The 25,225-nt window shown below is 46.9% G+C and overlaps 1 protein-coding gene across 1 annotated transcript in view; it reads left to right on the forward strand.

The window, feature by feature from the left end:
- Positions 1-25,225, forward strand: part of NUP214 (nucleoporin 214) — a 97,038-nt gene that overhangs the window by 16,886 nt on the left and 54,927 nt on the right. Inside the window, exons 13-23 of the mRNA XM_048512150.1 lie at positions 1,049-1,209; positions 3,122-3,213; positions 4,459-4,548; positions 5,925-6,074; positions 7,040-7,198; positions 12,014-12,117; positions 15,241-15,479; positions 16,403-16,405; positions 18,145-18,228; positions 18,957-19,205; positions 25,043-25,201. Coding sequence (XP_048368107.1) covers positions 1,049-1,209; positions 3,122-3,213; positions 4,459-4,548; positions 5,925-6,074; positions 7,040-7,198; positions 12,014-12,117; positions 15,241-15,479; positions 16,403-16,405; positions 18,145-18,228; positions 18,957-19,205; positions 25,043-25,201 — 1,490 coding nt within the window. The remainder of the gene's footprint in view (positions 1-1,048; positions 1,210-3,121; positions 3,214-4,458; positions 4,549-5,924; positions 6,075-7,039; positions 7,199-12,013; positions 12,118-15,240; positions 15,480-16,402; positions 16,406-18,144; positions 18,229-18,956; positions 19,206-25,042; positions 25,202-25,225) is intronic.

Here is a 25,225-nt window from a genome sequence, read left to right on the forward strand (position 1 = left end):
TATATTTACTCATTCAGTCATCCCCCCGCGCCCCCCCCCCCCCACCTCCGGTCCCAAAACAATTTGCACAAGACAAGGAATCGCGAGAGAAAAACATTGTTATGGGATTGTGGCTTGCGGAAGACGCCCTCCTGGTCCCAGGCAATGGGAGATAAGGGGGATGGATGCCTGAATCACTAGTTACAAAAGCGTAGCAATAAGAAAGCCATCCAGGCCCCAAGCGCTGAGAACCAGCCAGGTGTAGCCTTGAGCGGAAGCAGGAAATGTGGCTAGACCCAGCAGGGGCCAGGCCAGACCCGCGGATGCCAGGCCTAGCGGCAGCCAGGCTTAGCCCATGTTCAGCTCTGCTTCTCAGTCAAGGGCAGATTCCTTTGTGGTAATAGTCGGGGTCTTTGGAAGACAGAGGAGAATACAAGATGAGAGCTGGTAGCTGTATGTAAAGGAATCTCAGTGAGAAAGAAGGTTCATTCGTGTCACTTTAAGCACTGCTTGTGAGCTGCACTAGGGACCATCTTAGAATAGAATAGAATAGAATAGAATCTTTATTGGCCAAGTGTGATTGGACACACAAGGAATTTGTCTCCGGTGCATATGCTCTCAGTGTACATAAAAGAAAATACATTTGTCAAGAATCATAAGGTACAGCACTTAATGATTGTCATATAGGTCTAGTAAGCAATCAGGAAACAATCAGTAGTAATAAAAACATAAAATGTAAAATCATAAAATAAAATGAAATGTCAGCACAGGCTATAGTCATACAGTCATAATTGGGAGGAGATGGGTAATAGGAATGATGAAAAAAGTAGTGCAGTAATTATATAATAAATATATAATAAATAGTTTGACATTACCGAGGGAATTATTTGTTTAACAGAGTGATGGCATTCGGGAAAAAACTGTTCTTATGTCTAGTTGTCTTGGTGTGCAGTGCTCTGTAGCGACGTTTAGAGGGTAAGAGTTGAAACAGTTTATGTCTTGGATGCAGCAGTGGGATAGACCTAGACTAGAGAGTGAGTGGTGTCTTGTTTGGGCTTTCCTCCTCCAGGTTCACAGCTGTGGAATCTTCCACACACTCTGCCAGCGGTGGCCAAGGCTCCCCCATGTTTTCCTTCACGCCAAAGCCCGGAGGGCCTGTAAACCAGTCCACTCCCTTCTCTGCTGCTCCTGCCTCCTCGGTCAAGGCTTCGATCCCTGCGTCTGCAGCAGGTACGACCTGCCCCTCCCTCCCTCCCTCCCTCCTTTCCCTTCTTGTCCAAACTGAGAATGGACTTTCCCTGAGGCTTAGGGTTAAAACCCTTTCTTCTTCTTTTACATAAGAACATAAGAACAAGCCAGCTGGATCAGACCAGAGTCCATCTAGTCCAGCTCTCGCAGTGGCCCACCAGGTGCCTTTGGGAGCTCACATGCAGGATGTGAAAGCAAGGGCCTTCTGCAGCTGTTGCTCCTGAGCACCTGGACTGTTAAGGCATTTGCAATCTCAGATCAAAGAGGATCAAGATTGGTAGCCATAAATGTTTTAATGTTATTCAAATGTTCTCTATACTTGAACATCGGTGGAAAGTGCTGTCAAGTCACAGGCCAATTTATGGTGACCCTGTAGGTAGGATTTTCAAGATGAGACATTCTGAGGTGGTTTGCCACTACCTGCGCTGTGCTGTGACCCAGGACCTCCTTAGTGGTCTCTCATCCAAGTACTTACCAGGATGTTAGTGTCTGAAATATGATAAGATCAGGCTGGCCTGGGCCATCCAGGTGAGGGCATACATTAATGACTGTGTATAAAATAACGAAAATATCTTTTAAAGGCAGTGGGAGCAGCAGTGGCGTAGTGGCTAAGAGCAGGTGTACTCTCATCTGGAGGAACCGGGTTTGATTCCCTGCTTTGCTGCTTAAGCTGTGGAGGCTTATCTGGGGAATTCAGATTAGCCTGTGCGTTCCAACACATGCCAGCTGGGTGACCTTGCACTAGTCACAGCTTCTCGGAGCTCTCTCAGCCCCAGCCACCTCACAGGGTGTTTGTTGTGGAGGGGGGGGGGGGAAGGGAAAGGAGTTTGTAAGCCCCTTTGAATCTCCTTACAAGAGAGAAAGGGGGATATAAATCCAACTCTTCTTCTTCTACTTGGATGGAAACTGCTGCGTCTCCTTGGCTGCAGTCATAGAACACAAAGTTGCATAAAGTGGTCTTAAAACACTCTGAAAAAAAAGGCGCCCACTGACAGGTGAAATGCAATTAAGTGTGATACACAGAAAGTATTTTTTCCTGTTCAGTAATGCTAAAACAAGCGGCAACCCAGTGAATTTGTTAAGCAGTAGATTCATGGCAGAGAAAAAGGAAGACCTTCACACAGTGGATGAAATTTGTGGCAATCACTGCCACAGGGTATTGGGATGACCACCAGCATGGATTATTTTACAAGAGGATTACATAATATTGTGGAAGATAGGTCCCATCAGTGGATGTAACCACTGGCTGTGGATGGCCTGTGACTTCCACATGGGCTTGCGCCTCAACATTTCACAGCAAAAATAAGTACCTGTTGATTGGTTGTGGTGTGTTTTCCGGGCTGTGTGGCCGTGGTCTGGTAGATCTTGATCCTACTGTTTTGCCTGCCTCTGTGGCTGGCATCTTTAGAGGTGTATCACAGAGGAGAGTCTGTTACACACTGTGTACAAACTGTGTCCACACTGTTACACACAGTGTGTAACAGACTTCTCTCTGTGATACACCTCTGAAGATGCCAGCCACAGATGCAGGCGAAACGTTAGGAACAAGATCTACCAAGATCTACCACGGCCACACAGCCTGGAAAACCCACCACAACCAGTTGAATCTGGCTGTGAATACCTGTTGATTGGTCGACAATACCTGTTGATTGGTTGACAATACCTGTTGATTGGTGGGGAGAGGATCAGCACTTATCAGGAAAAGGAAGATCCCTCTAAACTTGGACCCTCAGATTACAAGCAAGTTTCTAAGTGCAGGACAGTCACGTTAGAATTTGAGAATGTTAGGGTATCTTTCTGCTCTGTAGCAGCCGAGCCCCCCTCCCCAATCTTCTTTCATTCAAGAACTTCTCGATATCATGCATACAGTGCGATTGTTTCTTTTCCACCCCAGCTGCGCGTCCGGCTCAGGGTGCTTCAGCTGTTCCTGGGCTTCAGAAAGCAGCCAAGATTTCTCCATCTGTGTCAAAACCAGGTTCTTCACAGGTAAGGAGGAACTTGTGCTGGCGTTCTCCTTGAGTGAAAACTCTGATACAAAGCAAGGTTGTGTGCGTTTTAAGAAATGGCAGGCCGTGTACAATTGAGACTTCTTCCTCCATTGCCATGCTAAAGTGAAAGTTGGAATCCACTCCTGATCGCACCCCTGATTTAACTCCAGTTAAAACCAACAATAAAATGACTAACTCTGTGGTGGGATTCAAATAATTTAACAACTGGTTGTTTACAAGCACCATTTTAACAACCGGTTCTGCCGAAGTGGTGCGAACCGGCTGAATCCCACCACTGAAACTAACTCCACAACACCAACGGGCTGAATCTGGAATTTTCTGCCATGAAAATGCCAATTCAGTGTCAGTTTCTTGAGCAGCCACTTCCCCACGTCTTGTCTTTCTCAAGACCATCACTAGCCCCCCACTTTCTGCTGCTTTGGTCATGAACCTGATAGAAATGTGTGGAATATGTTAGCCGCTCTGAGCCCTATGGGGGAGAGTGGGGTACAAGTCCAATAAATGAATGAATGAATAAGAACGTAAGAAGGAGCCTGCTGGATCAGACCAGAGTCCATCTAGTCCAGCACTCTGCTACTCGCAGTGGCCCACCAGGTGCCTTTGGGAGCTCACGTGCAGGATGTGAAAGCAAGGGGCTGCTGCTGCTGCTGCTGCTCCCGAGCACCTGGTCTGCTAAGGCCTTTGTAACCTCAGATCAAGGAGGATCAAGATTGGTAGCCAGAGATCGACTTCGAATGAATCGAGATCGAATGAATGAGTATTCTGGGGGGGGTGGGGGGTTCCACATATCCCTACATGCAAATCCTTCACTCTCCCTTCTTGCTAACTCTTTACGCTTGTTCCAACCTCTGGTTTTTACTTCTCCTGGAAATCTTTTTTGCTTCTATGCAAATCAGTGGCTGCCTTGAAACACTTGCATACCTCATTCTTGCAAACTTAAAATGAGCCGTCATCCGGGATGAACCCAGTTCCGCTTTCAAGGCCAAACTACACGTTACATTTTGGGGGGGAAGTGTAATATGTAGTTTGGCCATAAGTGGTCTTGGACAGATCTAACTCAGCTTTGTCCTCTGCCTGCAAGATGGGATAACATCAGCTTACCTTACAGGTCTGTTGTGAGGACTACAGCGGTATGCGTGTGCCCTGCTTTGACCATGCTAAATGTCGTTATTGTTACTGTTTGGGAGAATGTTCTGTTGCATTCATAAATCATGTGTTACAGAGCCGGTCGACGTCTGGCAGTGCTGGGATGGAGAAGCAAGTTCATCAGTGGACGAATTCTGATCCTGTCATAGCTGGGATAAGAGAGGAGGTGAGACTTCAGAGTCTGTTTGCCTGCCTGTTTCGGGCTGGAAAAGTCCTTCTCAGAACTCCTGTCTGCTTCATCCCGGGAGGAGGTTCACACGAGACACTGTTTGTGGATCAGTGGCGTAGCACCAACCGAGGAGGTGGGGTGTGACGCCCCGGCCGGAGCGACGGCAGGGGTGTTCCAGAATGGGGTGGGCCCTGGGCGCAGAATGGGGTGGGCCGCAGGGCGCGTGCGGGGCCACGGGCGCAGTTTCCCCTTGCTCCACCCCATTGTGGTTTAGCACCTCATGCCCAAGTTAGTACGGTATGTTTCAAGAAATGAAGATCATAAAGTAGCTAAAAGCCAAACTGCTTGCCTGCTGAGAAGGTGGCTGACTGTCTCCGGTTGTTTTCCTTCTCTGATCTTGCTTTTATTCACGCAAGGCTTTAAAATATTCTCTGAACTCCATTCTCAAAGCAGAAAACAATTCACCTTACGCCTTTAACATCCAAGGAAAGGAACAAACGAAAGAAACAACATTATCTGTACAACTGGGAGGATAATAGAGGCAGTTCTAAGCTGCATCACACAGTTAGAGATTTGACACTTGCTCCAGAAGAGTGGTGTAGGAGGTTAAGAGCTCAAGTATCTAATCTGGAGGAACTGGGTTTGATTCCCCGCTCTGCTGCTTGAGCTGTGGAGGCTTATCTGGGGAATTCAGATTAGCCTGTGCACTCCCACACACGCCAGCTGGGTGACCTTGGGCTAGTCACAGCTTTTCGGAGCTCTCTCAGCCCCTAACCCTCCTCCTCCTCCTCTTCTTCTTCTGTTGCTTTTGAAATGGCTTTTTAAAAATTGCAGTCTATCTAGTCTTGATAAATGTCTAACAGAGACTTTGATGGGCTAAGCATTATACCCAACGTAATAATTTTAACAATGCCATTAAAGGTTGTCCTGTTTCGCCTTTTTAAATGCTTGAGCGGCCTCTATGTGTGTGACTCCGCCTCCCATGGCTGCCATTTTTGTGCTTGTATCTAGCTCGTGATGCAGCCACAACCCTATGTTAGAATTCTAGAGGCGTCCACCGGTTCAAAAAGATTGAGGACCCCAGTTTTAGTGTGTTAATGCAATAGAAGCATGCAGCTGAGAAAATATGGGATTAAACATGTTAAATCATTCTTACTCTATTTTTTTTCTCTGCACAAGTGTATCATATACCTCTACTTTTAATTCATCTGCAAAGGGTGTCCCAGCTGTCCTAAGTTTGACAGAACTGATTGCTGTGTATGTATTTATTTAGATGTGTATTGATAGGTCGTCCACTGTGTAGGGATGTTTCTGATCTCTTGTGGACTGGGCACCTGCTCAGTATTAATAAGCAACGTTTGCCTCCTGCACAGATCGCCCATTTCCAGAAGGAGATGGACGAACTGAAAAGCAAGACGGCCAAAGCCTCTTTTCAGGTAGGCTCTGACGAGGAGAAGAAGATGCTGAAGACGGACTCCAACGACCTCCACACATTCATTTTGGAGATCAAGGAGACCACTGAGGTAAGAAGTGTCTTTGGGCAAAGCCCTGTCCCTGGTCAAGGAGCAACCAAGTTGCCTTTTAGGGGTAACAACAGGTTGCTTGGGAGGGCACGTTCCTCCAACTCCGCTCTCCTTCCTATGTTTAAAGCAGCTGGCAGCAGCAGAAAGGAAGAGATTGAGCTGCCATCGTTTACAATCAATAGAAAGATGAGATATGATTGAAGTCTATAAGATTATGCATGGGGTAGAAAATGTTGACAGACATATTTTTCTCTTTCTCACAATACTAGAACCAGGGGGCATTCATTGAAAATGCCGGGGGGAAGAATTAGGACTAATAAAAGGAAACACTTCTTCACGCAACATGTGATTGGTGTTTGGAATATGCTGCCACAGGAGGTCGTGATTAGCCACTAACCTGGGTGGCTTTAAAAAGGGCTTGGACAGATTTATGGAGAAGTCGATCTCTGGCTACCAATCTTGATCCTCCTTGATCTGAGGTTGCAAAGGCCTTAGCAGACCAGGTGCTCAGGAGCAGCAGCAGCAGAAGGCCCTTGCTTTCACATCCTGCATGTGAGCTCCCAAAGGCACCTGGTGGGCCACTGCGAGTAGCAGAGTGCTGGACTAGATGGACTCTGGTCTGATCCAGCTGGCTTGTTCTTATGTTCTTATGAGATGCGTCACAAAACTCTCTATTGGGGGATTTTTAAAGAAAAAATTGAAGCCTGGAATTCCATGTGCAATACCACATTTGTGAATCCCCTTTCCTCCACACTTGCCAGGAGCACTGTGATGTGCACAGCCCCGTGGTAGCCTGTGCATTTCTGACACGCGGAGATCGCTCTCTGCTGCGTCATCTTGTGGCTGCACACTGGCAAGGGTGTGTGATTATTTGGCCGCTCGCTGGAAAGTGGCGTTGGTGCTGGCGACACCGGTGCTCATCGTCTTCTGATGGGTCCCCCTCCCCTTTTGCCTGTTGCCTGTAGTCCCTGCATGGAGACATCAGCCTCCTAAAGACGAGCCTCCTGGAGGGATTTGCAGGTCTGGAGGAAGCAAGAGAGAAAGATGAGCGGACCCATAACTCCAAGTATTTGTATCTGCTGTATAAGAAGCCTCTGGATCCAAAGAGCGAAGCCCAGCTTCAGGTAGGAACGCGCGAACCCTGACTTCAGGGGCTGTGATTTTGAGAATGTAACGGAGTGCCTGCTTGCCGTACAAAAGTCACAAGTTCGGCCCGTTTGAAAGGATCTTGAGGAACAGAGCTGAGGAATAGCTAGCCATTGAGACCTTGCAGAACTGCTCCTGTTTGGAGTGGACAGGAATGACCTAAATGGCCCAGTGGGTTGACTGAATCCATGATGCTTTCTGCCTCTGGAGGGGCGAGAGGAAGGGAAGCGTGTACACTCCAACACACGCCATCTGGATGACCTTGGGATAGTCACAGTTCTTCTGAGCTCTTTCAGCCCCACCTACCTCACAGGATGTTTGTTGGGGGGGGGGGGGAGGTGAAGGGAAAGGAGTTTGTCAACCCCTTTGAGTCTCCTACAGGAGAGAAAGGGGGGATATAAATCCAACTCTTCTTCTTCTTCTAAAAGCCCAAAGGCACTTCCTTGGGAGGAAGGCAGAACCCTAGTGTGAAGAAGACTTTATTTGCAGTCAATGACCAGATATATTACAAATCTCCAAAATATCTACAACAAAACAAGAATGCAGATCTCTCTCCCGTAGTCCAGCACTATCCATCTATATATCATTATACTTTGTAAACACACCAAACAGCATAAAAATACTAAACAAAACAAAAATATCTAAGGGGGATACCATATTCAGATCATTTTTTCTTTTTCATAATGAATAGACAGAATTTTGCTACCCATTTAGTAATATTCTCCTTGTTATCTTGTAATAGTTTTTCACAACAAACTTTATCAGAACAATATGTCATTTTGTGTAGTAGATGTGACAGGCATTTTTTCCTTGCCTCCTCATAAAGGGGACACTTTAATAACATATGCTCTATAGTTTCGACAGAATTCAGAGAGCAAGAACATAACCTTGCAGCATAAGGTATCTTTTGATATTTCCCTTCTATGACAGCAGAAGGTAAATGTGCACTTCTTGCAAGAGTAAAGGCTCTCCTTAGGTCTTTATTATCCAGATAAGTTAAATAAGGAGCAGGGGCAGTGATATATTTCTGTGTATAGTATAGAGGAAAATCTGAATATCTTGCCAGATCAGACTGTCGTGATACATCTTTGATTCTTTAGGTAAGTTCACTTTTAAAATGATCCCAATTTTTGATCATATGGATGTTATATGGAAGGCCACATTTATTAAGGCACTTCTCCATCTCTTGAGCCCACCTAGGTTTATAAGGATCTTTTGCTAGAAAGGGCCAGAGACCATTTGAATCAGTGTGTAACTTTATCCATTTATATGCCTAGTGTGGTAGCCTTTACGTGTCACCTGGAACGAGCAGCTAAGCAGGGCCTAGATATTTACAGGTGCGGGTGAATAGGTCGACTTGGGTCGGGTGAGGGCCCTCCTGGCCTAGATGTAATGAGACTCAGGCACAGTACCTAAGGAGCACAGGGGAGATGTCTTTGGAAATGAGAGCTGAACCAGAGGGAGTCTGCGTGTTGCCCAGTTGCCGATCTGTATTCTGCAGCGAATGATGCCACCAGTTCCACTTTAGCCCAAGGGCCAGGAGGCCGTTCCCTGGGTCTGCTCTGGGCCGATTCCATCCACCTGCATTAATTTTTCTATTAGAAGAAGAAGAGTTTGGATTTATACCCCCCTTTCTCTCCTGCAGGAGACTCAAAGGGGCTGACAATCTCCTTGCCCTTCCCCCCTCACAACAAACATCCTGTGGGTGGGGCTGAGAGAGCTCCGAAAAGCTGTGACTAGCCCAAGGTCACCCAGCTGGCGTGTGTGGGAGGGCACAGGCTAATCTGAATTCCCCAGATCAGCCTCCACAGCTCAGGCGGCAGAGCGGGGAATCAAACCTGGTTCCTCCAGATTAGATACACGAGCTCTTAACCTCCTACGCCACTGGTGCTCCTAACATATTAATGTTATTTATAAAAATAACATATTAATGTTATTTATAGCGGGGTTGGGGATGGGAGGGCGCGGATCTTTAAGGAAGCGTCAGCTTAATACCTCGTTCGGTTAATGGAAATAATTCTCCGTTCAGAGATTGCTTTACCTCCGGCAAGTGCCTTTCCATTCAGTGCAGTGATTTATAAGGGTCTGTGGCGCTGCAGTCAATTTCATGGATGGCGAGGCTTGAAACCGAATGGGCTTGTAAGTGCTGGGCAGCGGTGGAAAGTTCTTGCAAGCATGTCGTGAGGTTTTTGGAGGGATATGGGGAAATGCAGGGCAGGGGAGGGGCATGTTTCTCGTCCCCCCTGGGGGACTCCAAAGTTAAACAAGTTCTTTCTCCCCTGTCACGCTGAAGTGTGAAATACAAGCTTGAGCTGCGGCGCTGTTATGCAATTGACCTGTCTTGCCCCGGAGGAGTGCAAATTGAACGTGCAAGGATAATCTGGGATGTCCTCAGTAATAAAGCCGAGCTTGAGATGAAGAAGAGTTGAATTTATATCCCCCCCCCTTTCTCTTCTGTAGGAGACTCAAAGGGGCTTACAAACTCCTTTCCCTTCCCCCCCCCCCAACAAACACCCTGTGGGGTAGGTGGGGCAGAGAGAGCTCCGAAGAACTGTGACTAGCCCAAGGTCATCCAGTTGGTATGTGTTGGAGTGTATAGGCCAGAGGTCTGCAACCTGCGGCTCTCCAGGTGTTTGTGGACTACAAATCCCATCAGCCAATTGGCCATGCTGGCAGGGGGTGATGGGAATTGTAGTCCATGAACATCTGGAGAGCCACAGGTTTCAGACCCCTGGTATAGGCTAATCTGAATTCCCCAGATAAGCTTTCACAGCTCAAGTGGCAGAGCGGGGAATCAAACCTGGTTCCTCCAGATTAGAGTACACCTGCTCTTAACCACTACGCCACTGCTGCTCCCTCAAAGTGGTGCCTCCTTAGCTGCAGATCCTTCTTCGGTACATGCTCATGACCTTTGGAAAGGTTAATTTGTGGAGCTGCTGGCAGACTTCCTCCCCTTTTGGAAAGGCCACTTTGCATTCAGGCCCTAAAAGATGGGTCTTCGCATTCCGTAACGTTGCCCCACCAGGTGGGTGGCATGAGGACAAGGTCCTCCTTCCCGACCCACTGGGGACTCCACTGGCCAGCAAAAGCGCTCTCCGTCAGGGGTGTCGCGGGTGTGTGTGTGTGTGGAAAAGCCCCAGGCGCCGTGGGTGGGTGGGGGGAGCGGAAAACTATGGTCTTGCCCCAGATTCCATTATAAGCCTCCGCTTCAACCTTCTGAGTACTATAGCCACAGGGCCAATGGACTCCTCAAAAGGTAGCCAGGGAAGATGCCCAGGTTTTGAGTCTACTTCTGGTGATCCTATTTTGGGCATCAAATCAAATCTTGCCAGGGCAAGATGGGAGGGATGCCCCTTCCCCCCCTCCCCCAGTACACTATTCTATATTTCACAGTGGAAGAAAGCCTGAGATATTAATGTAATTAATTCGGGTGTTGAGAAGAGGGAGAGACGGCAACCTTCTTTTAGGTGGCAAGCCAAAACACACCTTTCTCCCCAGACTTTTTAATTAGAGGGTTTATTTTACCAGGCTTTTAACATTTGGCTTCATTTTTTTGAGGATAGTTTTTATGCTGTCTACGTCTAATCATTTGTTTATAATAGCATGACGTGGTTTTAATTGTAAGCTGGCTCAAGCAGGACTCTGAAGAGGTGGCATAGAAATATCCAAAATAAATAATTGTTTATGGAAGGTATATTTAATTTAACTCTGGGTTATATTTAATTAAACTCTGGCATTATACAAACACAAAATACCTTGTATTGTCGAAGGCTTTCACGGCCAGATTCAACAGGTTGTTGTGGGTTTTCCAGGCTGGGTGGCCGTGGTCTGGTAGATCTTGTTCCTAACGTTTCGCGTGCATCTGTGGCTGGCATCTTCAGAAGTATATCACAGAGAGAAGTCTGTTACACACTGTGTGTAACAGTGTGGACACAGTTTGTACACAGTGTGTAACAGACTTCCCTCTGTGATACACCTCTGAAGATGCCAGCCACAGAGGCAGGCGAAACATTAGGATCAAGATCTACCAGACCACGGCCACACAGCCCGGAAAACCCACCACAACCAATCAACAGGTACTTAATTTTGCTGTGAAATGTTGAGGCACAAGCTCATGTGGAAGTCACAGGCCATCCACAGCCAGTGGCTGCAGCCACTGATGGGACCTATCTTCCACAATATTATGTATCACAGAGAGAAGTCTGTTAGAAGTGTGATACACCTCTGAAGATGCCAGCCCCAGATGCAGGCGAAACATTAGGGACAAGATTTTTAGGAGAGTTTTAAGTAAGGGGTTTTCGCAGGACGCCAATTTAAAGTAGTATCCGCTGTTTTAATGGAAATTAATATTTTACAGGCTAAGGAGCTTAAGTTATCAACTTTAGGTAGCTATTTATTGGTCAGTAATTTATTCGCTCCGCCTGCTATGCTTGTGTTTTAATGATGATTTTATGTATGATTATTTGTGAGGTACACCGCCCAGAGCCCCTTGGGGATAGGGCGGTATATCAAATTCAATAAATAATAATAATAAATAAAGATCCACCAGACCACAGCCACACAGCCCGGAAAACCCACAACAGCCAACAAAAACCTGAAGTTTAATCTTCACAACCTTACTATCAACAGCTGTGAACTGGTGCCAACATCTCTGGGCAGTGTGTTGTTTCCCCGACCTTGCTGGAGTTGCTTTGGCTGATGTAGCCTGAAACAGTATGTCTGAATTAAGCTGCGAGCATCCTGAATGGGTCAGAAGGTCAGAAAGGTGACTCTTTTATTTCTTTCCGGGACAGGAAATTCGACGCTTGCATCAGTATGTGAAGTTTGCTGTTCAAGACGTGAACGATGTTCTGGATTTGGAGTGGGATCGGCATCTGGAACAGCAGAAAAAGCAGAAGTGAGTGATTTGCAATGCCATTCTAGGCAGTTACAGTTGCATTCTAGGAGCAGCAGTGGCGTAGCGGTTAAGAGCAGGTGCACTCTAATCTGGAGGAACCGGGTTTGATTCCCCACTCTGCCGCCTGAGCTGTGGAGGTTTATCTGGGGAATTCAGATTAGCCTGTTCACTCCCAACATATGCCGGGTGGGTGACCTTGGGCTAGTCACAGTTCTTCTGAGCTCTCCCAAGCCCCATCTACCTCACAGGGTGTTTGTTGTGGGGAGAGGAAGGGAAAGGAGTTTGTCAGCCCCTTTGAGTCTCCTACAGGAGAGAAAGGGGGGGGGGGTATAAATACAAACTCTTCTTTTATAGGATTACAATATTAAAAAGTCAAGGAAAGCAACAGTGATTTATATAGCATTAAATAGCAGCACTTAAATAGCATTAAAGCCATATTTTTGAACAGCAACCTTAAAACATGTCAGAAAGAAAATATACAATCGGCAGGAGTTTATGAATTTTAGGAGTTTCATATAATCTTTTGGGCAGAACAGCAATTTTCATCATAATCAGCTAAAAGCCTGGGTAAATTAGATGCTCAGACAGAGAGAAAAGAGAAGCCTTTTTTTTTATTTGGATGACCTCCAAGGCTTATGCCTAATTTGTGTGCTGTGTGGTTTCCGGGCTGTACGGCTGAGTTCTAGCAGCATTCTCTCCTGACGTTTCACCTGCATCTGTGGCTGGCATCTTCAGAGGATCATTCTTAAGATGATCCTCTGAAGATGCCAGCCACAATACAGCAGCGTCAGGGCAAAATACTGCTAAGCTAGAAACCACTCCCAGCCAAGAAACCACAGCACCAATATTCGAGCCGTGAAAGCCTTGACAATACCTTATTGCTAATTGCCTTGCTGTTCTATTCTGTTACGGACAATTGAGTTGTTTCCATGGTCCAAGAAGAGGAGGAATCTAAAATAATTGGACTATTAAAACTGGAAGGGCTAACTAACACCCCCAACCTCCACATCCTTAATGGTTCTTGGACTTTTAATTATGAGTAAGAGTTGTATGATTGTATGTTTGGCAATAGGTATTTATTATGTGTTAGAATTAGGCAATAGTATGTAGTGGTAGTCCATTAGGTATAGTGCTAAGTCAGGGGTCTGCAACCTGCGGCCCTCCAGATGTTCATGGACTACAAATCCCGTCAGCCCCTGCCAGCATGGCCAATTGGCCAGTCTGGCCCGAGGGATTGATAGGAGTAGCAGTCCACCATGGTATCTGAAGGCCGCGGAGATACAGGGCTCAGAATTAGAGGGTTTATTTATACCAGGCTTTTTTAGCGTTTGGCTTCATTTTAGGTTAGTTTTTCACGGCTGTTACGTCCCCTAATCCCTTTGTTTATAATAGCATGACGTGGTTTTAATTGTAAGCTGGCTCAAGCAGAACTCTTAAGAAAGTGGCATAGAAATATCCAAAATAAATAATTGTTTATGGAAGGCATATTTAATTAAACTCTGGGTTCTCCGCATTATACAAACACAAAATTGGCCATGCTGGCAGGAGCTGATGGGATTTGTAGTCCATGAACATCTGGAGAGCCGCAGATTGCAGACCCCTGTGCTAAGTGGATGTTTAGGAATCACATTAGCACAATAAATGCACTGTGCACTTTATTTGAGGCTTGCGTATTAGTGGAATATATCTTTGTGTTGGAACTTATCCGCTATGCACCATTGGATATTGGTTGACCAAGAAACAGCAGACCTGGTGCCAGACAAATAACACAGAGCTGGGCCTCCAAAGATTTTCTCCAGATCCCACTGATGTAAGTATCAGAGCAGCCAGCGTCGATATTTTCATGGAGACTGATAAAAAGTAATGAGATCATTCACTCAAAGTGCAGAAGGAAGGGAAGGGAAGAGCCCCTGTTTTGCCCACTGAAAGGTCCAGTTTCTGGCATCTCTGTTTAAAAAGGATCTCAGTTAGGAAGGGGCAGTAGTGACCTTTCCCTGCCTGAGACCCGTAGACCAGTTTGAAGGTGTATCTAGTTCTTTCCCTTGGGCAGCACCACAGCTCACGAGGAAAACACCTAAGGAACCAGGGCGAGAAGCGAAGCTTATGACCAACCCCTAACTCTTGAAGGTATACTGGCTGTATAAATAGAGGTTTGGTTTAGCTACTGTGATTAATAGCACTCAACAGAGGTTGCCTTCAGTTAGCCGAGGGTTGTAATGCCAAACTCCATGACATTCTCATCTATTCCTTCTTTGCTGTATTCTAATAATTAAAGTTTCATTGTAGGTTTCTGTGTGAGCCACCTCGCAGTGAGAACCAGTGATGAATTGCAAAGCAGGCAGGGGCGGAGTGGGGGGGAACTGTGCCCAGGGCACGTGTGTGCCCTGAGCCCTTGCTATGCCCCGGAACACCCCCGCACTGGCGCATACCCAGGGCAAGACACCCCACCTCGCCCCCTGGGTGCTACGCCACTGAAAGCAGGGAGGGAAAAGGGAGGGTATCCTTCTGAAAGATCTCCCCCTAAGCCTGTGGTGGCAAACCTTTGGCACTCCAGATGTTATGGACTACAATTCCCATCAGCCCCTGTCAGCATGGCCAATTGGCAGGGGCTGATGGGAATTGTAGTCCACTAACTTTATCTGCCAAGAATTATATCTTGAACCATCATTCACTCTCAGGCTTAAGGTCAGTTTTCCCTCCCAATCTGTTTTCTTGTTTGCAGCTAAAGTCATCATTCTGTTTCTTCTGACTCAGTGCTTCTCAGATCACAGTTTATTTCTTGGGGGAGGTGTCATTTACAAAGTCTTTTTGTGTGTGCGCCTTACCTTTAGAGGAACTTCAAGTGGAGGTCGAGAGATCCCTACCTTACATCTGTAAAGATAGCCCTGATGTTGCATGCTTTTGTTATTTGTCTACAGATGGGGTGGGTGGTTTAATGTTAGATATTGTGATGGCATCAGCCTCAAGATCATTTTATAAGCAAAACCTGCTAACTTCCTCATACCCACCCATTGTTGCCAGTGCCTTTCCCCATTCCGCCCTCAGTCTTCCTCTCTCTTGAAATTTTCTTCTGCAGCAGTCTTGATCTCCCCCCTCCTTTCCCCTGACTTATTTTTTTAATAGACGCTTAATGGTGCCTGAGAGAGAGACTTTGTTCAACACCCTCACTAATAACCGAGAGATAATTAACCAGCAGAGGAAGCGGCTGACAAACTTGGTGGACAGCCTGGAGCAGCTTCACTTGTACAAGGAGACCTCTCCGTGGGGCCTCTCCATTGACTCTAGCTTCCCGCCCACTTGGCAGCGTCGTTCAGAGGTGCGTGCCACTGGAGAATTCCAAGGGAAGCATTCTTTTGCTTGCTGTCTTGCCCCACACTGTGTCATGCATTAATCTATCCAACATCACTGTTGCGAAACTGTGCACAAGAGGCTGTCCCCGTGATGGCCAGATCTGGTTAAATTACATAATATTGAAGAGATATTAATATTGAAGAGATAGAAAAAGTGCAGAGAAGGGCAACGATGATTGAGGGACGGGAGCACCTTCCTTATGAGGAGAGGCGGCAGTGTTTGGGACTCTTTAGCTTGGAGAGGAGACGTCTGAGGGAGGATATGATTGAAGTCTATAAAGTTATGCATGGGATAGAAAATGTTGACAGAGAGACATATTTCTCTCTTTCTCACAATACTAGAACCAGGGGGCATCCATTGAAAATGCTGGGCGGAAGAATGAGGACTAATAAAAGGAAACACTTCTTCACACAACGTGTGATTGGTGTTTGGAATATGCTGCCACAGGAGGTGGTGATGGCCACTAACCTGGATATCTTTAAAAGGGCCTTGGACAGATTTATGGAGGAGAAGTCAATCTATGGCTACCAATCTTGATCCTCTTTGATCTGAGATTGCAAATGCCTTAGCAGACCAGGTGCTCGGGAGCAACAGCCGCCATGAAAGGCCATTGCTTTCCCATCCCTGCATGTGAGCTTCCCAAGGCACCTGGTGGGCCACTGCGAGTAGCAGAGAGATGGACTAGATGGACTCTGGTCTGATCCAGCTGGCTTGTTCTTATGTTCTTACAACTCCATGTGCAGGTGGCGGTGGGTGGTTAATCTACAGCTGGGAATCCTGGTTTGCAAGGAGAATGCAAACCGTGATTTGTGACGTGAACGCAACAGGAACCAGCAGTTCCCTCCCTGAAAGTTTGTGGCAGGCAGTGCATGAGCCCGAGGGTAACCTGAGCTTCTCTGCATCTGTCTGAACCTTTGCCTGTGTTCAATTGTAGATGGTAAGTTCCTCCAGGCAGGGACCCTTTCTTCTTGTTTGCAAAGCCTCCTAGGCAGTTGCACGTTAAGGAGACAATCCAGGCAGATTGCTTTGAGCCGTTAGGAGAGGATGCTGCCTGTTGTACTTTGTGACAGTGATGTGGCTTCTCTGCTTCTTCCCTGTACTGCTTTTTCAACTCCCACCTGACTCAGCCTTGACAGTGAACTTCGAGGCTTGGGTAGCTTGCCCTTGAGTAGAAATTCACACCATGGAGATGGGTGCTTACAAGAGTTTGTCCAAAGCCTGGTAAAGTCATCAGTTCTGGAATTTGGGAGGGGGGGAATGGTGTTTGTCCTTGCTGGGAAGCTCCCTTAGACCAAGGGTTCCCTGGAAAGCACCCTGGTAACCACCTGACTACACTTAGGGGTTCAAGAGAACATCTAGACCAGGGGTAGGGAACCTGCGGCTCTCCAGATGTTCAGGAACTACAATTCCCATCAGCCCCTACCAGCATGGCCAATTGGCCATACTGACCCAAGGAGCTGATGATGGGAGTTATGGATCCCTGAACATCTGGAAACACCGCAAATTCGGCAATCTAGGCTTAACCTGTTGGGACTCTTCTAGCTGAGCATTAGACCAAATCAAAGTGGAAGGAACTCTAGAAAATGCCTTATAATCAGCTACGTAGTACCCGTGTAGTCTAGCTGTCAGGAAGGGATTAAGAGAAGTATCCTAAATAAAATGAAAATCCCCCCAAAAGTCTTTATGGAAAGTTTTATTATGAAAGAAAGGGCAAAAAGAAACAAAGGCCCCTTCCGCACACGCAAAATAATGCGTTTTCAAACCACTTTCACAACTGTTTGCAAGTGGATTTTGCCATTCCGCACAGCTTCAAAGAGCACTGAAAGCAGTTTGAAAGTGCATTATTCTGCATGTGCGGAATGAGCCAAAGATGGTTTCATTTTAAAAAGTTGGTGGAAAGGGGGCAAAAACAAAATGCAGGGGAAAACACACAGCAGAGAGATGTTCAAAAGAAAAGCAGTGCAGTTGATCTAAACACATTACCTAGGCCCATGGTGGCGAACCTTTGGCACTCCAGATGTTATGGACTACAATTCCCATCAGCCCCTCCCAGCATGGCCAATTGGCCATGCTGGCGAAAATGGTATGATCCTAACCCGTCCTCTGAACAGACTAGGCCAACAGAGTTCTTCAGAGCATGTGCAGAGTTCCTTGCAGTAACAAGAAGTCGAAGGGGTCATTAACCCCTACCCAACCTCCTGTGAACTCAGTTTCCACTGAAGCCTGAAAACTGAATGGTCAGTGGATTTCGACCTAAACCACTGTTTACCATTTCACTGTCAATGAATTGGAGCGATAAAGAAGGCAGCCATCCTCATGAGGAAGGTCTGAGGGAAGAGAAGACACTTGCATTTGCCCATCTTTGTTCTGATGTTGTGTCTGAACTGAGCCAGTGAGCTTCAGCAGGATCTGGAAACCACAAAGTTACGACTGTAGCTCACTTGCTTGCTCTGTAGCACATCGCTGTGTCTCTAGAAGACCTTCGTTTCCTGCCTGTGCCTGTGAAATTAGTCCCAAGATGCCACTCTGCGGTTTGCCTTTTCCATCCCGTTGAGAATGTGGGATTGTTGAGGCTGAATAACTGAAGAGTGGTTGGTGCGCGGAGACGCGATGCTGCACAAACGGCTGACTCCTGTTGACCTATCTTTTTTTTTTATTTCGTCCCCTTTTTTTCAGCAAAACTGTCCCCGGTGAAGCAGACTCAGCTTCGGAATTTCCTGTCCAAACGGAAGATGCCCCCCATCAGGTCAACAGCCCCAGGTACGCTGTAGTCCATCAAACAGTTTTTAAGCGCTTGGCAAAAGCGTGTTCATTTTCTCCACCCCAGCCTCCTTGTTAGGTTTTTGTGGATTGAAGTTCAAATGGGAAGCTTCCATAGCGTCTCTGACTGGGGCTGAAAAGTCTCCATATTTAACAGCCGTCCTTGAGAATGGCAGACTGTTTGCAAGGGGGGAAATGATCCAGCAAGGAGACCTGAGAAAATCCTGAGTGCCCTGTTGCTTTCTCTATTTGTTTATGATACCCCAGTTACATGGGTTGAGACCTTCACTGTTGGTCACGACCTCTGGCAGCCTACTGAGGCTGAAGGCACTGTCAGGAAGAAGAAGAAGAGTTTGGATTTATATCCCCCCTTTCTCTCCTGCAGGAGACTCAAAGGGGCTTACAATCTCCTTGCCCTTCCCCACCGCCTTGGCTTACCAAACACCCTGCTGAGGTAGGTGGGGAGCTGAGGCTCGAAGCTGTGACTAGCCCAAGGTCACCCAGCTGGCGTGTGTGGGAGTGTACAGGCTAATCTGAATTCCCCAGATAAGCCTCCACAGCTCAGGCGGCAGAGCTGGGAATCAAACCCGGTTCCTCCAGACTAGATACACGAGCTCTTAACCTCCTATGCCACTTCTGCTCCTTCTAAGGTGGTAGGTGTCGAGCCAGTGACTCTTATCTCCCACTTAGTTTCAAATCTGATGCTGCTTTTCCCCAAACCTTTCCAGCCAATCTCTCCCAGTCGGCTTTCCTGTGTTCAAGATACGACGAAGACTTGGACGATGTCAGCTCCACATCTTCGGTTTCTCAGCCCCTGGAGAACGAGGATTCCCAGGCTGCAGAGAAAGAGGAAGAGCTGGCTGTCCCGATCGCAGTGCCCCGCCACGCTCCTGTCGCACGGACTCCTTCAGTTCAGCCTGGCCTCATGCTGCAGCACTTGGCCGTCAGCAAGGCCCACATTCCAGTGAACACACTGAGTGAGTAAACCGTACAACTTTTCTTGTGGAGATTTGTACAAAGGGGATTTTATTGTTGACTCTGTAATGTTGATTGTGGTGGATTTTCCGGGCTGTGTGGCTGTGGTCTGGTAGATCTTGTTCTTGATGTTTCTCCTGCATCTGTGGCTGGCATCTTCAGAGAGAAGTCTGTTGCACACTGTGTCCAGACTTCCCTCTGTGATACACCTCTGAAGATGCCAGCTACAGGTGCAGGCGAAACGTTAGGAAGCGAGGAGGCTTTGAAAGGCCATGGCAGCGGGAGCGAGGGGCTGTTAGAACCCCGGAGAAGCCTGCTGCGGAGGCACCAGGCTTCTCCGGGGCTTTGTGAGGCCATTTGCTTCCCGCCCTCGGGCCTTTCAGACCTTGGGGATGCCTGGCACTGATTGAAGTCCGGCCCCTTCCACAGCAGCCAGGTAAGTGTGAGGCGGGGGTGGGATGGCTGAGCATCAGATAGATCAGTGATGGTGAACCTATGGCACGGGTGCCAGAGGTGGCACTCGGAGCCCTCTCTGTGGGCACGCGCACACAGAGTTCGTCATGTGGTGTGAGGAAAATCCCCCCCACACACACACACACATCTAGGCTGGCCTGGGTCACTGAGCATGATGTGTGCACACTGCGGTGAGCAAGGAGGTCTCGGCTGGTAGGCCTGGTGCCTGTGCTCTGGGTGGCTGCTGCCCGAGGGGGTGGGCGCAGAGGAGGCAGAGATGCTAGAGAGGCATATGGGGGGGAGTGGTCTTGGCGTGGGACTTGCTGGAGGCTAAGAGCAGGCTGGCCCTGCTGCAGTGGGTGGAGACGGAGGAGCCAACCAGTTTTCTAAAACGAAACCTCAGCATTCAGGTTAAATTGCCGGGTTGGCACTTTGTGATAAATAAGTGGGGTTTGGGTTGCAATTTGGGCACTTTGTCTCAAAAAGGTTCGCCATCACTGAGATAGATTAATAGAATCCCACCACTGGCTGAGAAGCAAACCCAGCAGGATAGATGTACCTGTGGTGGGACACAGTCATGGTCTGGGGAAAAACAGGTCCTCCAGTGTGTAACTCTTTTATATTTTACAGCAGCGTTTAGTCATTGTTAAGGTAATTCGAAAGGTTGTGTCATAATCATATTGAAAGAGGTGAGGGTTTTTTTTAACACATGAAGAAGATTGATTTGAATCTGTTCTTCTGCTTACATGGTGCATATCAGTGATACCGAACCTTTTCGAGACCGAGTGCCCAAATTGCAACCCAAAACTTACTTATTTATTGCAAAGTGCCAACATGGCAATTTAACCTGAATACTGAGGTTTTAGTTTAGAAAAAATGGTTGGCTCCGAGGTGGGCGTTACTCGGGACTAAACTTGGTGGTAGTCAGTGGCTTTGCGTTGAAGCAACCGCGCAACTCTTCCAATGGTGATGTCTTATATTCGGGAAAACAGGGTATATTCCATTGCTCCCTCCCACAGATTCAAACTCCCCCTACTCCCCTTTACAAACTACAAGGCATTTACTACAAAGCATTGCGAGCCTGGGAAGAGTTCACACCTTTTTTTGGTAAGATCTGTGTCCAGGATACCCCGGGGCGCCAAGGGGCAGGCGGTGGACTTTCACCCCACATCAAAGGATGGTAAACTGCCTCCTCCTGCCCTACCTGCTATTTGGCTCTGACAGGCTCAGTCCTGACAAAAGGGATTGTGGTGATTTTAACAAACCTAGAGATTGATTTCAGATGATGCACTAGGCACAGTGGTAGTGATCCTTTGGCACTCCAGATGTTATGGACTACAATTCCCATCAGCCTGCCCAGCATGTGCCAGTGGGCCATGCTGGCAGGGGCTGATGAAGTATGTAATCCTGCCCTAGTACTGGATACTCCCTTTACAACACTAAGAGTGAAGCCAGTGGAAACCAGATTGCATCATTTCCCAGATAATATCCCTTTCCTTGAAGAATGGTTGTTGAGCATGTTATTTTCAGCTGTGCAGAGATCGCAGGTAGTAATGTTGATCCGAAGCACAGTCTTACGTTAACACTAGGGGGCATACATTGAAAATGCTGAGGGGAAGAATTAGGACAAATAAAAGGAAACATTTTTTCACGCAACATGTGATTGGGGTTTGGAATGTGCTGCCACGGGAGGTGGTTATGGCCACTAACCTGAATAGCTTTAAAAGGGCCTTGGACAGATTTATGGAGGAGAAGTCGATCTGTGGCTACCAATCTTGATCCTCCTTGACCTGAGACTGCAAATGCCTTAGCAGACCAGGTGCTCGGGAGCAGCAGCAGCAGCAGCAGCAGCAGCAGAAGGCCCTTGCTTTCACATCCTGCATGTGAGCTCCCAAAGGCATCTGGTGGGCCACTGCGAGTAGCAGAGTGCTGGACTGGATGGACTCTGGTCTGATCCAGCAGGCTCGTTCTTATGTTCTTAACACGGAAATGCTTTGTGCTTTTTGCTACACGCGCTCAGGCCGTTTGCTTCTGAACCCTGTCATTTAGTCTGCTGTTGAGTTTGCATTTCTGAAGTGTGGAGTTTGGGAGAGCGTTTGCTTGGATAACAGGTGGGGATGTCTAGCAGTGAAAACAAGTGAGGCACCAAACAAATAACAACCCTTACTGGATAGAATCTACAAACACAGAATCTACAAACCTCTTTAACTGTTTGGTGCAAATTGTTCATGTTGTTCGTGCAGACGTGGCGGAAGTGTCCTTTGTGTAAAGATGTTAAGGGGGAAAATTCAGGTATAAGTAACTGGAACCGGATTCAGACAGGCTGCTATTTGTGACAGTGTTGAGTTTTCTAAAGAATGCTGATGTCTTTAGCCATCAGGCCTTTATTGAAAATCTGTGATCGGCTGTTGCCGCCAAGCGCTGAAAATCTAATGGATTATTTCATGCTGTGAAATGGTTGAGAAAGGCATTTTCCGTAGCCGAAGCAGATAAATAAATTGGATAAATGCAATTTTGGAAATGGAAATTGTAACGAGCTGCTGCGGCACAAGGTCCCTTTCATTGTCTATAACTGGAAGTCATTACCATCATTCCTGTTGCTCGGGGGAGCCCAATCTCTTTATGGTAGTGTGATTTTTAATAATAGAAAGTACTCATGGTCCAGAGGTTGGAGCCAGGATATGGAGAACCGTGCAGCCAGTTCCGTATGTGCAAAACAAGAGTGGTTTGGACTTGGGGGTCTCAAACTGCAGCCCCCTGTGCTTGGCTGGAAAGCTGTTTTTGATACCACAGAGAATTTCAATTGCATGCTGCGGTACAATAAGGACCAGAAGATGGGGGTGCGGGGCGGGGAATGAAAGTCCCTGCTAGGTATGTACAGGATCTTGGGAGCATCTAGAGTGGCTTTTGGGATGCCATCCTATGTATTTAACCTTCTGTAGTTTCTCTCGAAATGTAGGGTGAGTTGAATGCAGATTGAATTATTGTTCACTGTTATAGCATATGCACTGATTGTTATGGTTTTTTGGACAACATGTCAATATCAGATTTGATTGATCAGTTTACTTGGTCAGGATTCTGGGTATGAATCAAGTTAAATCCAAACAATGAAATTTTTTTGAGTGTGTATGTGTGTATCTATATCTGACTGTGTGTGAGACAGATCTATAAGGTGAGAAGCCAAATCCAGAGGCCTGAGTCCAAATCCAAAGGCTCTTTTCCCAGCATGGCACCTGAGCCCCCACACTGGCCCAGGCAAGGGAGGGGAGGGAGGGGACCGGGCATCTGGACATGCCCCACCCACCCTAGTGGAGGGAGGGGGAGGGGAGAGAGGGAGGGGTGGCATGCAAGGGAAGGGAGGGAGGGGTGTGAATGTCTGTGAGTGTGTATATCTGTGAGTGTGTATATCTGTCTGTGGGTATATAAGAACATAAGAACTAGCCTGCTGGATCAGACCAGAGTCCATCTAGTCCAGCACTCTGCTACTCGCAGTGGCCCACCAGGTGCCTTTGGGAGCTCACGTTCAGGATGTGAAAGCAAGGGCCTGCTGCTGCTGCTGCTGCTCCTGAGCACCTGGTCTGTTAAGGCATTTGCAATCTGAGATCAAGGAGGATCAAGATTGGTAGCCAGAGATCGACTTCTCCTCCATAAATCTGTTCATGTATGCATATGTACATATATTGGTAATAAAAGGTCACATAATAGTAAAAAGTCCTTATTGGATACCTACGAGGTCATCAGCTATAAGTTCCAAATACGTACATCGTTATAAACTAAAAAATGTGTCACAGTAATATACGTCAATAGACAGATGTAACTTTCCACTCCAGAAATCATAATGTTTCCCACATTCAGAAAAATAAACCAAATTAATTTGTCCATCCCTCAGCCTTAATTCAGTCAATTCGAATAATCTCACTATCTTCCGTATCTATTTATCCAAGATCTTAGTTAAATATTTTGGACTTTACTAATTCTGTGCAAATAACATTCTTGCAGCAGTAAAAAAAAAAAAGCCATCTAGTGACCCTGCATCTATGACCCAAATATTTTTTCATTGTATTTAGAAAATGTATCTGCTGCATCTCCAGAAACTTGCTTGTGGAGGAAAAAAAATAAAATGAAAACAATCTGGCATGAAAATAACACAATACAAAACACCAACACCATCAGCCAAGTGCCAACGGCAAAAATTCTACAAATCAGAAAAGAAATAGGGTAAAAGAACACAAGTCATAGAAAGGCACTTGGATGTGATTGAGGCAAGAAAACAACAGCAACAAATGAATGCAATAAATCTTCAATTAAAAGCTTGGGTAGAGAGAAAAGCATAGGTATTTTTTAAAAAAAAAACTGGCACCTTCAGTAGTAAAAAAGGTGGAGACCCAAGCTAGGGCTTTTTTAGTGGGGGCCCCAAGACTGGGAACAATTTATGAATTTTTAAATGGGTTTTTATTCATTTTAATGTTTTGCTAATGTTGTTGGCTTTTAATAGGTAGTTTTATTGTTATAGTGTGCTGTTGCAATTGTTTTTAGGTGTATCAATCTTTCGTGGTTTTTGTCTTGTGTTGTAGCCTGCCCTGAGACTTTCGGGTATAGGGCGGGTTAAAAATGCATGCAAATGTGTGTGTGTGTGTGTGTGTTTATAAATGACAGCAGGGTAGGTACCAAGTGAGCCTCAAGAAGGAGGGAATTCTAAAGGTGAAGGACCACCACTAAGAAATCTCTTTTTCTACATCCCTCCTACTTTTCCTTTATGAGCAGGAGAACAGGAAAAAAAAGGCTCTTAACTGGCAGGCTGGGCAGGTCTAAGAGAGGCCTTCTTTCAGTTAGTGGCTTTCACCTGCGTGAAAGTTGGGCAACTTTTTTCTCTCTTCCTCACAATACTAGAACCAGGGGGCATCCATTGAAAATGCTGGGGGGAAGAATTAGGACTAATAAAAGGAAACACTTCTTCACGCAACGTGTGATTGGTGTTTGGAATATGCTGCCACAGGAGGTGGTGATGGCCACTGGCACCTGGATAGCTTTAAGGGGGGGCTTGGACAGCAGATTTAGTTGGAGGAGAAGTGTCGATTTATGGCTACCAATCTTGATCCGCCCGTGATCTCAGATTGCAAATGCCTGTAACAGTCCAGGTGCTCAGGAACGTAGCAACCGCTTGAAGGCCATTGCTTTCACCTCACTGCATGTGAGCTCCCAAAAGGCACCTGGTGGGCCACTGCGAGGAGGAGAGAGCTGGACTGGATGGACTCTGGTCTGATCCAGCTGGCTTGTTCTTATGTTCTTAACTGCGATACCACCTTTATCTATTGAGAGCTTTTAACGGAGACTTCAGGCTTCATCATTCACAGCAGCTAAATGAGGCGTCTCTTTTTCCTTCCAGCATCCACCCCCAAAATCATCGTACCCCAAGGGGCAGACGGCACCGTGCTGCCAACGAAGACCGTGAAGCACGGTGCCCCCACTCCCTCCGTCACCATCCCAGCACCTCAGGCCGCAGCAGAAGCAGCTCTGCGGAGACAGATGGCCAACCAGAATCCAGGTGAAATTGTACTTTGACTGATGT

The sequence above is a fragment of the Sphaerodactylus townsendi genome, linkage group LG12 (genome assembly GCF_021028975.2).
Source record: "Sphaerodactylus townsendi isolate TG3544 linkage group LG12, MPM_Stown_v2.3, whole genome shotgun sequence".
Taxonomy (NCBI): Eukaryota; Metazoa; Chordata; class Lepidosauria; order Squamata; family Sphaerodactylidae; genus Sphaerodactylus; species Sphaerodactylus townsendi.